Source organism: Ochotona princeps, chromosome 29, assembly GCF_030435755.1.
Source record: "Ochotona princeps isolate mOchPri1 chromosome 29, mOchPri1.hap1, whole genome shotgun sequence".
In the NCBI taxonomy this organism is placed as follows: Eukaryota; Metazoa; Chordata; class Mammalia; order Lagomorpha; family Ochotonidae; genus Ochotona; species Ochotona princeps.
Genome location: NC_080860.1, coordinates 4,340,893 through 4,355,292, shown reverse-complemented (window position 1 = coordinate 4,355,292; position 14,400 = coordinate 4,340,893). Strand labels below are relative to the sequence as shown.

At 57.9% G+C, this 14,400-nt stretch overlaps 1 protein-coding gene across 4 annotated transcripts in view; it reads right to left on the bottom strand.

The window, feature by feature from the left end:
* Positions 1–1,918: 1,918 nt before the first annotated feature.
* The window catches only part of CAMKK2 (calcium/calmodulin dependent protein kinase kinase 2), a 39,172-nt gene continuing 26,690 nt past the window's right edge, over positions 1,919–14,400 (bottom strand). Inside the window, exons 10-17 of one of the 4 annotated variants that reach the window (XM_058656448.1) lie at positions 13,839–14,038; positions 13,381–13,434; positions 11,367–11,440; positions 11,159–11,246; positions 10,026–10,154; positions 7,028–7,128; positions 6,615–6,657; positions 1,919–4,451 (exon numbers count right to left, since the gene is read on the bottom strand). In XM_058656448.1, the coding sequence (XP_058512431.1) occupies positions 4,293–4,451; positions 6,615–6,657; positions 7,028–7,128; positions 10,026–10,154; positions 11,159–11,246; positions 11,367–11,440; positions 13,381–13,434; positions 13,839–14,038 (848 nt within the window). In that variant the 3' untranslated portion in view covers positions 1,919–4,292. The remainder of the gene's footprint in view (positions 4,452–6,614; positions 6,658–7,027; positions 7,129–10,025; positions 10,155–11,158; positions 11,247–11,366; positions 11,441–13,380; positions 13,435–13,838; positions 14,039–14,400) is intronic. The other 3 variants (XM_058656449.1, XM_058656450.1, XM_058656451.1) reach the window with 3 other exon arrangements.

Sequence of the window (14,400 nt, the reverse complement as noted above, 5' to 3'; positions counted from 1 at the left end):
TACCTGGGAGAAAGTGTTCTGCTTCGCGGTTGGCACTGTGGAGTGGCAGGTTGAAGTCATCACTCTCAGTGTTGGTGTCAGGGGCACTGGTTCAAGTCCCGGCTGCTCCACTTCTGATGCTGTTCCCAGCTAATGGCCTGGGAAAGCAGTGGAAGATTGGGCTGCTGCACCTAGGTGGGAGACCTGGAAGAAACTCCTGACTTAAAACTGGCCCAGCCCATGGCAGCTCTCTACAGAGAGAACCAGTAGATGAAGATTCCTTCTATCTTTCCTCCTTCCTAACTCTGCCTTTCAAATAAACAAATAAGCAAACTTTGGTTGGAGGGAGACAAATGGCCACCTAACGGTAGTTTACCACAGCAGGGTAAGCCATGGCCTGCAATATCAGCATCCCACAATGGCTCCAGTAACCCCTGGATGCTCCACTTCCAATCCAGCTCCCTGCCAATGATCCTGGGAGAGTAACAGAGGATGGCTCAATGCCTTGGGCCCCTGCACCCACACTGGATACCTTATGGAATTCCAAGCTCCTGGCTTCAGCTGACCTGGCCCAGCCCTAGTCGGTAGATAGAAGGCTGGCCTCTCTCTCTCTCTCTCTCTGTAACTGCCTTTCTTTTAAATCACTAAAAGGAAAATAAAATGCTCACCTGAACACATGGGTCAGGTGGAGCTGGAATGTGCAGCCATGGCGATATGGCCAGCTGCTTTCCAGTTTTGTTGTGGGGGATATGAGGTCCTGGTGCACCCTGGAATGGAGAGCATCCTCACCAGGCAGGCACACAGTGTACCTGAAACTTTGGTCATAGACACACCAGCCTGCAGAGCCATAGGTGCTGTTATAGCACTCTCCTGGCAGGCTAAGGAGCGAGTCGCTGGCCCCCGCTGGAGCACAGCAGCCTCTGACCTCCTTCCCAAGTTCGCGCCTGAAGACCAGCTGGTGACAGACAGGTGCAGGGGGCACAGGGACAGAGAGCTCTCTTGCCTTCAGCTATGTCCCCACCAATCTCACACCCACAGAAAGGCTTTAGGGAGACTTAGACACCCCCATAGCTCCCACATGGCTACCCCTATATGCACTCCTTTCCACTTTCATTAGGTTTCTGGTGAGCTCTTGCAACAGGAACTCTCAGCTCCTGATGGCTGACAGCCACTACTAGGAGGATACGTTGGCACTGCTGTGGAGTGACTCTTTCACACCTGGGCAGCAACAGGAAGAATCAATTTTACAGCCAAGCAAGCGAGGCAATGGGCTGCGGTCACCCTGGAAGCGCAGGGAGCCCTTGGCCTCTGGCCTTGGAGAAGCCCTGGATGCAGACTTCCCAAAAACACCACTGACGTTCGGGGGCTTTGAAGACGAGTTCAAGCCCCAGACAACTGACTCTAAAACTCTTCTGAGCCTCAGTTCACCAGCCATGACCTGCAAAATGAGCACCACCCTGCAGCTGATGTGACCTGTGGCAAGCCTGGCCACTTCAGGTGCCACTCAGCTGTCCACTAGCATCTTGTAATGACATGTGACACTACCCCACCCCACCCGTGCACCAAGTGTGGGTTGAAAACACTTGAGAAGAAAAGCCTGTACAGACCCCCTTTTCTGGTCATCATTGCTAGAACAACACAGCGTATCAACCATTCACATGGCACTTCCACTGTAGCAGGCATATGGGGAGATAGGCACACATCCTGTGCACCTGATGGGTGCCATGGACTGCATTTCCGACCCACTCCTGAGGGCTGCTGACGACAGGCTGATCCGAGAACCACCCTCTGAGCTGCCAAGTGCTAGGATGCTCTCCAAGGAAGAGATCTGACGTGAGCTCCAAGGAAGAAAGTTCAGATGTGAACACCTGGCCCTGTGGTCAGGCTGCAGGACAAGAATCGATCAGCCACCAGCAACAAGAACCCCAGAGGCCGAGGCTTCGCGGAGTTTTGCCATCTGTTTATTTCAAGTTTACAGAGAAGCTGAAACGTCTGTGGAAAAACACCAAAGGCTTACGTTTAAGTTCATGTACTTTTAAGTGATAAATACACAGTATTTAACTTTTTACACCTGATCAAAGGAAAATGCATAGTAGAAAGGGTCGGCCACAGAACAGAAGCAGGGGGCGTCGCACGAACCACACACGGGGAGTGAGCAGCCCCACGACCCGCCGGCTCTGCAGCGCAAGGGGACGGGGAATCAACGACCTCCCAGCCTCCCCTAGCACCCTGGAAGGCAGCAGAGGTCGGGGTTTCTATGAAGGCCCCCTGGGAAGGTGGGAGGACAGGCCTAGCCCACACGACTGAATGCCCAGGTGCTCTGCTCCTGGAACTGAGCCCGGCTGCAAGGTCAAGGCCAGGTCCACAGCGGCAGACAGCCTCAGTCACCCTAAGGACCAGGAAGGGGCTCCACAGGGCTTTCTGGAAGCCCCTGGCAACCTGCAGGACGGACGGGGAGGGGGAGAGGAAAGGAGCAGAGGAAAAGCAAGGTGGGTGCAGGGTCTGCGCACCCTCGGAGGCCGCTGATGCCCAGTGGGTCCTGAGGCAAGCTCCCACCGGCTTCTCCCCTTTCCTCCCGGGCCTGACTGTAGCCGGTCTGTGCTTGTGCTCTGACGGTGGGAGCCACGGCTCTCCCTCCTTCCCGCAGCTTCCTTTGGCACTGGTGAAGACAAGCCATCAACACGCACCTCCCTCAATCCAGCCGCCTGACTGCTGGCTCCCCATGAGGGAAACCTCTAATGGAAGCCACTGTGGAGGGGGAGGTGGCAGTGCCTGTGCTATGGCCGTGCTGCAAATGCAAGGGGCTCTCCGGCCTGCACAGACAGAGTTCCCGAGTGTCTGGCTGCAAACTCCACGCAGTGCTTATTGCAAATCACCCAGACCTCACCGGCTGCGGGAGGAGTGAGCTCCCCACGCATCTGCAGGGCGCAGGGCAACAAGAGACAGTAGACAGTCAGCTGCCCCTGCCAGTCTGCCCGGTGGTGTGCCCCTCGCTCTCCAGATTCAGCACTCCATTCCTGTCTGCCTGTGCAACAGCAAAAAGAAATCTGGCTAAACTACAGGCAAGAACTTACTCCTCCACATCCCAAAGGGAAAAAAAGAAAAAACTAGGCAAGCCATGAGCACCTGGGATTCTGCAATGGGCTGGGGAGGGGTCCCAAGCTTCAGTCCCCAGCTACAAGTAATCAGGATCTGTTGAGCCCAGGCAGCGACACTGCATCACATGCTGAAACCAGTACAGGAAAACCAGGTCCTCCTCCCTCCCCCTTGGGTCTGACACTCACCAGCAAGGCGTCTGGAAGGTGTTACACCTGATCCTCCAACTAACTCCCCAGACACTGGCCAGAGGTCGAAAAGGCCAGTCCTTCCTTCGCACATTTTTGGCTACAAAGGGAACTGCCTGAGCCACGTCCTGGAGCAGCCTCGAGAATGCACAGGGCCTGGCCAAGCTAAGCTGCTGCTATGCAGGCCTGGGATCCCCGGCCAGGTGTGTGATCACGCAGAAGCCACCACCCGTGTTCTGGGAGGGCCCTGGCCTTCAGCCTGTGTAGGAGATGGACAGGATCTTGTTGTCCATGTCACGGTAAGCCATGTAATGTACATGGAGGTGTAGGGGCTTCACCCTGAAGTCTTTGTGATTGAACAAAAAATGATGTAACTGGAGCCCAGTCAACCCCCCGTGAGCCTATGCGGACTGCCTTTCACAAATAAATGCATCTTCCAGGCCCTTCGGCAAACCCACTTCAAGAAAAAACTAAACTTCAAACCTTTCCTGTGTTCCCAACCATGATCCTACCCATAAAAAACTGGCCAAGTCCTTGCAAATTAGTGGCAGCCAGCCTCCCTGCAGCTATGGAGGGCCAACCTCACTGCCTCCTGGAGCCCTCTGCCTCAGGGTTGGGGTCTGTCTGGAAGGCATGCGGAACCAACCACGATCTCCGTTCATGAAGTCACCTGCCACCCACCACACCATCTGATCCAGACATGGTTCTCAACTCACGGCACAAGGGGTTTTGGCATAAAAACACTTAAGAAAGCATACACTCCCATAGGCCCATGGGCTGGGAGCTGCGACTCCTTCCACCTGCCCATCCAGCCAGCCAGCAGCCAAGGCAGACATCTTGGAGCCCAGTCCCCCACCCCCACCCCACCCCACCTTTTTTTTTTTTTTGTCCTCTTTTAAAACAACAAAGAAAAGAATGGGGAACCAGAGATGACAGTCATGGACATGTGCCCTGGGTCCGGAGGGCATGCTACTCTGGACGTGCAGGGCATCGTGGCCACACATGCGAGGTCGAGTGATTCGGGGGCAACTACTGGGGCTCCATTGCCTCCTCGGGCCACAACGGGTGCATGTGAGCAGGGCAGTTGGGGGCCGAAGCCTCCCAGCTCCCCACACGGGGCCCGGGCACCTTCACAATCCGGGGGGCAGGTCGGTGCCCTGAAGGCTGTTGTCGTCGCTGCCTTGCTTCCTGCTCGGTAAACAGAAAAGTGGCATTAAGGCTCAGCGAGGAAGGCTGGACTCTGATCACCCGCCTGCCCCATGTGTGGGCAACTCGTGCCCAGTGGCGCTGCTCTGCGCCCCCGGCCACCTCACCCTGTCCCATCAGAATCAACCCTCTCAAGTGTCAGACCAGCATTTTCTGCCAAAATTCGCAAAGAATGATAAAAACAGGTGTACAGCTGGGGCTCACACCCCAAGGAGCAAAGGCAAGGAAGGTGGGGAGCTAGGGGAGTGGGGGGCTCCACCCAGGGGGTCCTGCCCTCTGAGGTTTCCCGACTCCACTTGTCTTGGGTCACTGGACCCTACATCCTGGAGGACAAGGCATCTGGGAGATGCTGGCCATGAGAAGTGACTGCCATCAGTGACTGGTGGTCACCCAGGCCCAAAGGCCAGCCAGCGCAGAAGGAGGGAGGACGAGGGTCCTTATGTCCCTGAAGAGCCCTGTACTGGTGTGCCCATGGCAGGTGGAGAGACAAAGGACAGCTCTGCAGGAGGGGCTGTGCCCCTTGTCGCCATCCAGCAGGTGCTCCCTTCCACGGGGACGCGGGGCTGCTGCTTGTCATCCCCTGGCCAGAGGGGAGCTGTCCCTGGTGGAGGGAAGCCCTGACAGCTGTGCAAGCTCCTCCCACAGCCACCGGGTATGGCTGCCATGGCAGGTGTGGGCATCACAAAACCGCAAGTCCACTGGGCTGCTCACAGGCCACAAGGGGGCCCTCGCAGTTTTGATCACGCGAGAAGAAAGAGAAAATAAACAACAGAGCTGCTCCTGGCTGGGCAGAGGCTGAGGCAAAGGCCAGCACTTTAGCTCTCCCTGGTACTGCCCACCTCACCGTGGGAAGCTCACCGCTCAGGCAGGGGGCCCCCCCTCCCCCAGTCACGTCTGGGAACAGGCTGATCTCAGGGAAGACCCCACCCCCGGGGGACTGACTGCTGCTTCCCCAACTCCACTCTGGAGGGCAAGGCCTCTCCCAGTGGCACAAGGGCAAGGGCTGCTCCCACGGGACCCTTGTATGGACAGCCAATGCACTCGGCCCCCAAAGGCAAATCCTAACCAACACCTGCACGCCAATGTCCACAGCTGCATCATCCGCCACGCTAGACGGGCGGGGGGAACCGTGTCTGTCCAATGGGGGATGCGTGGACACTCAGACAGACAGGGGTGGGGAGGGTGTTCTGTTTAAGAAGGACATAACTCAGCCACAGGAAACACACAGCGTGGACACATGCTACCATGTGGGTGGACCAGCGCGCACAACACCAAGTTAGGCAGCCAGGCACAAGGGGCCACGTGCTATACAGTTCCATGTGTGCTATGTCCAGGACAGGATACACATGTGTGTCCCATGTCAAGATGGGCAAACTCACAGAAAACCAAGAGTGAATTAAGTGGGTAGTGGGGAATGGGGTAGCTGGGAAGGGCTGGCTCAGGGGGTACTGGATCCTCTCAGATGAATGAGATTGATGGTGCTGACAGATGTGTGGCTGCTGTAAAACAGCTAAAACCCTGAGCCAGACGGCCCGTGTGTATGTGTGCGTGGGTGTCCCTGAGTGGTATTTCAGCTGAACCAGGCTACTTTGTGGAAAGTAAGGAATGTCTGCCTGGATTTCCCAGCCAAAGGTCAGGCTCTTGGGCTCAACTCTCTGCCATAGCCACTTGGGGGCACCACAGCACCTCCCAGTCTCCCAAGGACAAATGTGCTCTCAGTCCTAGGAAGTGTGGACAAGGTCAGTGGACACCTCCAGAAGGAGGCTGGCCTGTTGGGCGCTGCTTAGGTGGGAGGACTCCTGCATCTCGAGACCTGAGAGGGGCAACGGTGGCAGCAGGTGAACCTCGGCAGGGCGCCATGCCTGGTACATGGCCAGATTCTGTGCATTCAGCCGACGGGCAGTGCTGGGGCCTGGGACGTGCATGGAGAGGCGGGCAGAGCGCCATGCACCCACAGCCCGCCCACATGCACGACCGGCCCTGGGGAACTAAGCCTCTCGAGGCCCCTGGTTTGAGCCCTGAGTGCGGGGATCCCAGGTGGGCTGGACATAGTGACCTGGGCTGGCAACACACTCTCCCCCTGCTCTGCAGCCAGCCTAAGCCCCAGCCCCAGCAGAGGCCACGGCACAGGCAGATGGGCATTACCTTGGACTCAGACAGGGGCTCACACTCCCTGGGTGGCTTTTTGCTGGAGGGAAAAGGGAAGTTGAGAAGGGACCATTGGGAGCCACGGGATGCCCGCCCCATCTGGGAACACTCAGACCCCAGGTGGCAGGGGGACCCCTCCCCATACGGCCACCGCACAGCCAGAAACCCTCCAAGCACTGGAACCTTCATGTGTCGAGATGTTCTCCCGTGAGGATGCATGGCCCACAGGAGAAATAAAACCCCCCAATGCAAGGATGGGCTGAGCCCAGCCTGGGTGAAACCAAGTTCCACAATGTCCCCAGGGTGCCAGGCAGGTCCCTTCTGAGTCCCACCAGGGATGGCCCAGGCAGAGTGGCCCATCCGGACAGTCACTGCCTGCCCCCACCTCCAGTCTCCATGTGGACACTCACGTGATCAGGTTCCCAGGCGCCGACAGCGAGCGCTCCTCCCGCTTGCTGCCCTCAAATGGGTTCCCAAAGGAGCGCTTGCGGATCATGGTCTTCACCAGGATCTAGAGGGACGAGAGGGACAGCACTGAGGCTGACTGTCCTGTAACCTTGGTGCCAGGCACCACTTGCCTCTACCCTCTCCCCAGGCCCTGAGGAAACACACTTGGAAAGTTTCCAACCCACGCAGCCAAGGCCAGCCCTGAACCTGACTGGGCCACTCCCTTCCTCAGAACTGCCCATAGGTCCAGACTCCTCAGGCTCAGGCAGAAGGCCTGGGACCATCAAACCCCAGCTGGCTGCCCTGGCCCAGTGTGGCTCCTGGCCATTTCGTGCTCACGGCCACCTGAGCCATGACTAGCGGTGCCCTCCTGGCACAGCAGCCCGCATCAGCTTCACTGCTAGTGGACCCTGCTTATCCACCCCCAACTGAATCACAGTGTGGCCTTTGGGTTTTGCCTGCTGTCACTCAGCACCAACTCTGAGCTCCACCCACACACAGCTGTGCCAGGGCCCCATGCCTGCTAAGATCTCGCCATTCCTGCACCTACTCTCCCACTGATGGGCGCTGGTCAGAGCCTTGCTGCTACAGCCACCCCCACGCACACTGCAGTGCAAGTAGCTGACCACAGGAGACCTTCCCATCTCTCTTGCATACAGACTCGGGGTGGACTTTCTGGATCCCTGGTGACTCCCTGGGGAAGACCACAGGATGCACCAGGCAGATCTCTAAGGCAGGTGAACTGACCGTCACCTCCCAGTGCAAGAAGGAAACAGCTTCTGGGGCTGAGCTGACAGAAGATGGCCAGGTCTCAGAGGTAACAAACTGGCTCAGTGGGCTGACAGGTCCTTCTGAGTTTGGGAGACGCTGGCCTTGCCCATGTGCCCTGGGCTGGGGCTGCTGCCTGCCCGAGGCCGAGACAGTCCCTGGAACCACTGCTCAGCCCCTCTCCTCGGGCCAGCTTCTCCTTCATGCCCTCCCTTGTCTGGGCCCCTGGCTAGTTCCGGAGGTGGGGAGTGAACGAGGGTGATGCTTCTGGCCGCCGCTTTTAAGAAACACCAATTTATGGCCAAGTGACAGCAGCAAGGGCCATCAGCTGAAAAACTGTGTGTGGGGAGGGGTCCATGGAGGATGGGGGCTGGTCCCGGGAAGGCAGGCAGCACAGACACTGGCTACAGAGGGGACAGGCTGGGACTGGAAGACAGGGTGCTAAGCAGAAGGCAACGGCTAAAGATGGCTTCCCAGCATGTGGTTCCCCTGGCTACCTCTGGCAGGGTAAGAGCCAGCAGTTGGGTCAGTGCAGAACAAGGGGCCAGCATCTGAGAAGGGCTTTAACAACTGCCCAGGCAGAAACTGTACACTAAATCCAACAGAATCATCTGCTTCACAACAGTTACTCCTCTGTGGAGTGAATGCTACCTCCACCAACAAACAGCAGAAAAGACCACCGACTCAGAGGTCATGGAGCAGTGCCTGGTTCTCCAGCCCTTGGGGCTGGCTCTGGCTGGACTTTGCTCCTCTGTAACCCTTAGCCTGCCCTTGCTGGATGGCAAGCGTATACACAGGGCCTGGACATGTAGCTGTCTCCCACATCCCATGCCAGCCAGGCACCTGCCAGCCTGGCACCTGCCAGCCCCCTCTGCTCCAGCTGCTGCAAACTCCACCCTTGCAGGTAGGCACGTCCCAAGTTCTAGGACTCAAGACCCTTGTGGGGTCCTCCCTGCACCTTCCTTGCCCTGGTGTCAGCAGCCCTGGCTTTGCAAAAGCTTCTGGAGGACTCAGCTCCTTCCCACCAGAGGACAACAATGCAAACTGGGCATCCTCCTCTCTTAGCTGGGTATGTACCCCCACTTATCTCCCAGGATCCCTCCAGCAGGGGTGCACCCCACAGCCCCTCTTGTGCTGCAGGTGGCCTTGCCATGAGCTCCGGGTCCCTCACTCATCACCACAGCCCCTGCTCCCAGCACAAGCCTGAGAGATCACCCACATTACTGTAACAGCTACTCCCAAGGGTTGCAGGGGGAAGGGGAAGGGACACATTTCTTCAGGACAATACCCTCCTAGGCCTGCCAAAGATGACCCCACACCCAGGCTCACGCAGCCCCAGTGTAGGATGTGGGGCCGGAGGTGGGGGAGCACTGTTAGTGAGTCAAGCAGAGAAGGTCATGCAGAGACCCCAGGCGGAGGAGGAGGAGGAGGAGGAGGAGGAGGAGGAGGAAGATGGTGACAAAGGCCCTGGGTTCTGAAGGAGCAAGTGCTGGGGTGCAGGGAGTGGGGAACTGTGCAAAGCAGTGAGGGAGATGTCGGTGTCTGGGCTCCTGAAACACCATGCTGGGCACTTTATCGACAACTTCTCAGCTTTCTCCGGAGCCTGGGGCCCTGCCTGCCTGCCTACCTGCCAGGGGATGGCGCTCGCCAAATACACCCAGGCGTTCACAGTGGCCGGGGGTGGGGAAGTGGCCCGCAGGTCTGTCATCCTGGCGCCTCCTGGACTCACACGTCCTCCTGGGAAGGGGACTGGCAACAGGGCGATTCCTGGAGCCCCCAAGGTGAGGCCCAAGGACTCCCCATTCTAGCTGCCACTGCTTCCTTAGGAATGGGGTCAAAATTCCAGACCGGGTCAAATGTGAGAACAGCTAGACTTCTGCCTGGGACGTATTGAGGATCCAGCTGGGGGTGACTCCAGTTTTGTGACTCAGGCTCTGGCTCCTACCTCTGCCTCCTGTCAGCCCTTCTCTGTCCTGCCCCCCTCCCCCACATGCTCAGGGAGGTGGGGGCTCGGCAAAGTGGCTGCTCCCTCCCCACCTCCACTCCTGGGAACCTTAGACCTGGCTCAGAAGCAGGGGCCCCAGGCATGACGTGCCACTAAGTCCAGAGGCCCGGGCAGGCCCCAAGCGGCCACCTGTGTCCCAGCCCGGCGCTGGCCAGCCCTGCTCTCAGCTGCTGGTTCGCCCGCCTTACCACGGTCGCCAGGCTGGGAATGTGTTTGACCGAGTTCTCGACCTCCTCTTCGGTCACCTCCACCAATGTGCAGTTCTCATCCTCGGACGGCAACGGCTCGGCCCCGTGCCTCGTGACCCAGGGGTGCAGCTTCAACGAACAACAGGGAGGGGTGAGGGGCAGGCGGCACCTGCTCCCCAGAAGCCCTGGCAGCAAGCGGGGCTGAGGAGCGCATGCAGTATGCGGGGGAGAGGCATGGGCCTGTGGTCAGGCGGGCGAGAGAGCCAACAAAGGGCAGGTGAGAGGCGGGCAGAGAAGGCGGGAGCTCTGGGGCTGTGATGGGTGCAGGGCAGATTCTCTGTCCAGCCCCTGGAATCTGGCATTGGCCTCACCCTGCTGCGTGGGGAGTAGTGCTCCCTTGGCCACTATCCCTGGCCCCTGGAGGGCTCATCTCAGAGCAGGTGGCCTCTTCCCCACTTCACAGAGGGAAGCGGGCTGAGGGAGAGGACCCAGGCCAGGGTCTGCCACCCTTACCCCTAATTCACGACTCTCAGGAGTGCTACGCCCCTGCAGGTGGCCCCAATACCCCTGAGCCAGGTCCCAGAGCCGGATCTCTGCTCTCTGCAATTCTCAAAGGGTTGGATGTGTGCCTGAGGCCATCAGCAGGGCTGAGTGGGGGTAGGGATGTGGGGGTAGAGGAGTCGGGTAGGGGTGTGGAGTAGGGTCCCACCCTGCAGTGTTTCTGCAAGGAGGCGGAGCCGGCAAGGAGGGGCTGAGCTGCTTGCTGAGCTGCTTGCTGACTACCTCATGGCCATTTCCCAAAGGGCCTGGTCCACAGCTCCCACAGGGACCCAGAGGATTGGTGTGAGCCGAGAAGCCCCAGGTTTGTTGTGTCGGGAATGGACACCATTGGCCTAAGCCCAGGCCGCCCGCCAGCTGCTCAGGGATCCCACTCCCACAATCACAGTGAACACAACCCCCATATCCTCTTCCCCATCCCGTCGCCAGCAGCCAGGAGGGCTGCGGGGCCCAGCAGGATGTGGGTAGAGCTGCAGAGGCAGGGGTGTGGTGGGCCGAGCCAGATAATCCCAAGCACTGGACACAGACCTTGCTGCTGGTGCCGGAGCTTGGGCCCCACAGTGACCCCCAGGTACCTTGATTTCCGGCACTACGATCCGTGACTCGGGGTTCTTGTCCAGCATACGGGTGATCAAGTCCTTCAAGTCCTCAGCTATGTCGGGCCTAGGTGAGGCAGGGGACATGTATCATATCATGGGTTGAGGGTGGGGGTGGAGGGGACAGCTGCACAGGCTGCCAGAGCCTTGGGCAGGGACAGGACCGGGACAGGCGGGCCATACTTACTGGTCTGGGAACTGCAGGGCCTGGCTCTTGATCTTGCTGTGCAAGCACATGATGCGCTCGTCCATGAATGGGCACTGCCAAGAAAGGCCAGCGACAGCGCGGGCGTCAGCGGGCACCGCCACAGCTGCCCTTCAGGGTCTGCCTGTGCTGTGCCACTCCACATGGGTTGCAGGAGAAACTGACAGCTGGGCCCACAGGAAGTAGTTGCAGGGCCCTGGGCCAGCCCTGGCTACAGTGGCCATGGGGGTGGGGGTGAATCAGTGGATGGAAAATTCTCTGTCACTCTGCCCTTGAAATAAACCAATCTTTATTTTGTTTTTTAAGGCAGACTTTACAGAGAGAAAGAGGCAGAAAGAAACAACTTCCATCTGCTCATTCACTCTCGAAGTGGCCACTCAGCCCACAGCTGAGCTGATGCAAAGCCAGGAGCCAGGAGCTGCTTCTGGGTGTCCCACACAGGGGCATGGTCCAAAAGACTTGGTCCACCTCCTGCTTTCCTAGGCCATAGAGAGCTGGACTGAAAGTGGCACAGCCGGGACGTGAACCGGTGCCCATATGGGATGCCAGCACTATCATAGGGAGGATTAGCTTGCATGCCACTGCACTGGCCCCAAAATAAATCATTTTTTTTTAAAAGATTTATTTTATTTTTATTGGATAAAATATACAGAGAGGAGGAGTCGGAGATGAAAGATTTTCCATCTGATGATTCACTCTCCAAGTGACCACAATGGCTGGAGCTGAGCCGATATGAAGCCAGGAGCCAGAAGCCCCTTCCAGAACTCCCTCGCTTGGGACCTGCAGGGTCCCAAGGCTTTGGCCCATCTTCTGCTGCTTTCCCAGGCCACAAGTAGGGAGCTGGATGGGAAACAGGGCTGCTGGGATTAGAACTGGCACCCATATGGGATCCTGGCATGTGCAAGGCGAGTACTTTAGCCACTAGATTATTGCACTGGGTCCAAATCATTTTTTAAAAAATGAATAAAATGGAAGGAGGGAGGGATGGATGAGCGGGCCAGTACACTGTGAAGCCAGCACAGGTAACCACCAGTCACGTTGGAATCCAGCTGAGGGGCTGAGGGGACAACTCTCTGTCGTACACCTCAGTGTTTCCGAACCCAGTTTGTTGGCTGGCTTTGCGTGAGCCCAGTGGCTAAGCTTCCCTTGACCTGGAACATGCACTCACACACCTGCACTGTTCACATAACCAGACTGAGATTCAGAGTTAGAAAGTTCCCAATTGCTGGGGCTGGCACAATAGCTCAACTGGCCAATCTTCCACCTACAAGAGCAGGTATCCTGTGTTTTTTTGTGGGCGTTAGTTCATGTCCCAGCTGCTCCACTTCCTATCCAGCTCCCAGCTTGTGGTCTGGGAAAGCACACAAGGACAGTCCAAAGCCTTGGAACCCTGCACTCACATGGGAGACCCGGAAGAGGTCTGAGGCTTCTGGCTTCTGGCTTCAGATCGGCTCAGCTCTGGCCATTACAGCCACTTGGGAAGTGAACCAGTAGATAGATGATCTTTCTCTCTTTCCTTCTCTCAATAAATATGCCTTTCCAATATAAACAAATACATCTTTAAAAAGAAAAACAAACCCTGTTTGTTAATGCTACCCAAGCAAGAATAAAACAGCAAGCAGAAAGCACTCTCCAAATCAATGATGCCAAATGCAACCCTGCCCTGAGGGCACTTCAGAGAGAAGAGCAGCAAGCTCAGGGGAAGGAGTGCAAGTATCGATTAGCGATGTCTGCCTCGGGCTCAGGGATGGGTGGAGGTGCCATGTCCAAGGCCCTTGCCCAGACTGGATTATCAGCATTTTACAGTCTCCAGAGCTTCTGCCGATCTCTCTAACAGGTCCCTGTGCCACAGACAGGACTCCCATAATGCAGATGTGCACAGCAGAGGGAGCAGCCCTCCACTGTCAGATCTGTCTGCAGGAATAAAACAACAGGCCTTCCGGTTGGCTCGGGACCCCTGGGAGCAGTCGGGGGGAGGGACGCCCCACCCAGTTACCTGGCCGAAGACAAAGCAGTACAGAGTCACGCCCATGGCCCACACGTCCAAGGCCTGCAGAGAGGGGAGAGGGCTTCACGTGAGAGGTTGAGGGGCAGCAGAGGCACTGGCAACTCCTGCCTGCCCAGCATCTAATCCTCCAGCTTGCCCTGTCCCAGTCCTGGAGGGGGTGGGGCTGAGCCTGTCCACCAGCTTCCAGAGGGGCGCATAACCCGGGTCTAGCCAAAGATGATGCGACTTCCCCCAGCCCGTGAGTGACTCAAGGATGGACACATGACCCATACCAGGCCAAGGTCTCTGCTGGACCAGTTCAGGAATGGGCGTGCTCCTAGGGGGTCTAGAGCGGCTGGTTTCTGCCATGGAAGATACATTAAGGAAAACAGAACTGGAAGCCAGAGACAAATGGGTTCCCTGAGATCCAAGGGGTATTCCACAGGTGGCCAGGTGGCCGCACCCACCTTCCCAGAGAAGATCTTGCGGGTCTCGGAGAGCGACTCGGGCGCCATGAAGGCAGGCGTGCCCACAGTATTGGAGAGCAGTGCGTCGCTGCCCTTGAACTCGTTGCTTACACCAAAGTCGGCGATCTTGATGTGCCCGTCTTCTCCGACCAGCAGGTTGGAAGGTTTGATGTCCCGATGGATGATCTTCTGGTAGTGCACTGGCCGGGGAGTGGACACGGGCAGCAGAGAGGACACCGGGGAAGCCATGAGCACCTCTGCGGGGCCTCAGGCCTTTCCCCACACCCCCTCCTGCACAGCTGCTGGGCACCCACACGCTGCAAGGGGAAGTTCCCAATCCCATTCTCAAAAATGAACATGGAAACTCTACCGCCAGACCGTAACGCTACTGCCCACGTCCCAGGCGACAGCACACAGGAACTGGGGTGGTGGCGCTGGCTCCCAGCTAGCTAGGAGCCGGGAGACTCAAGGATCAGCGAGCCAACAACGGCCACACCAAGCTGGTCCGCCACAAAGCACACCTGGGCGCCAGCCTGCCTGGGCGTTAGCCAGCGGCTAGCAA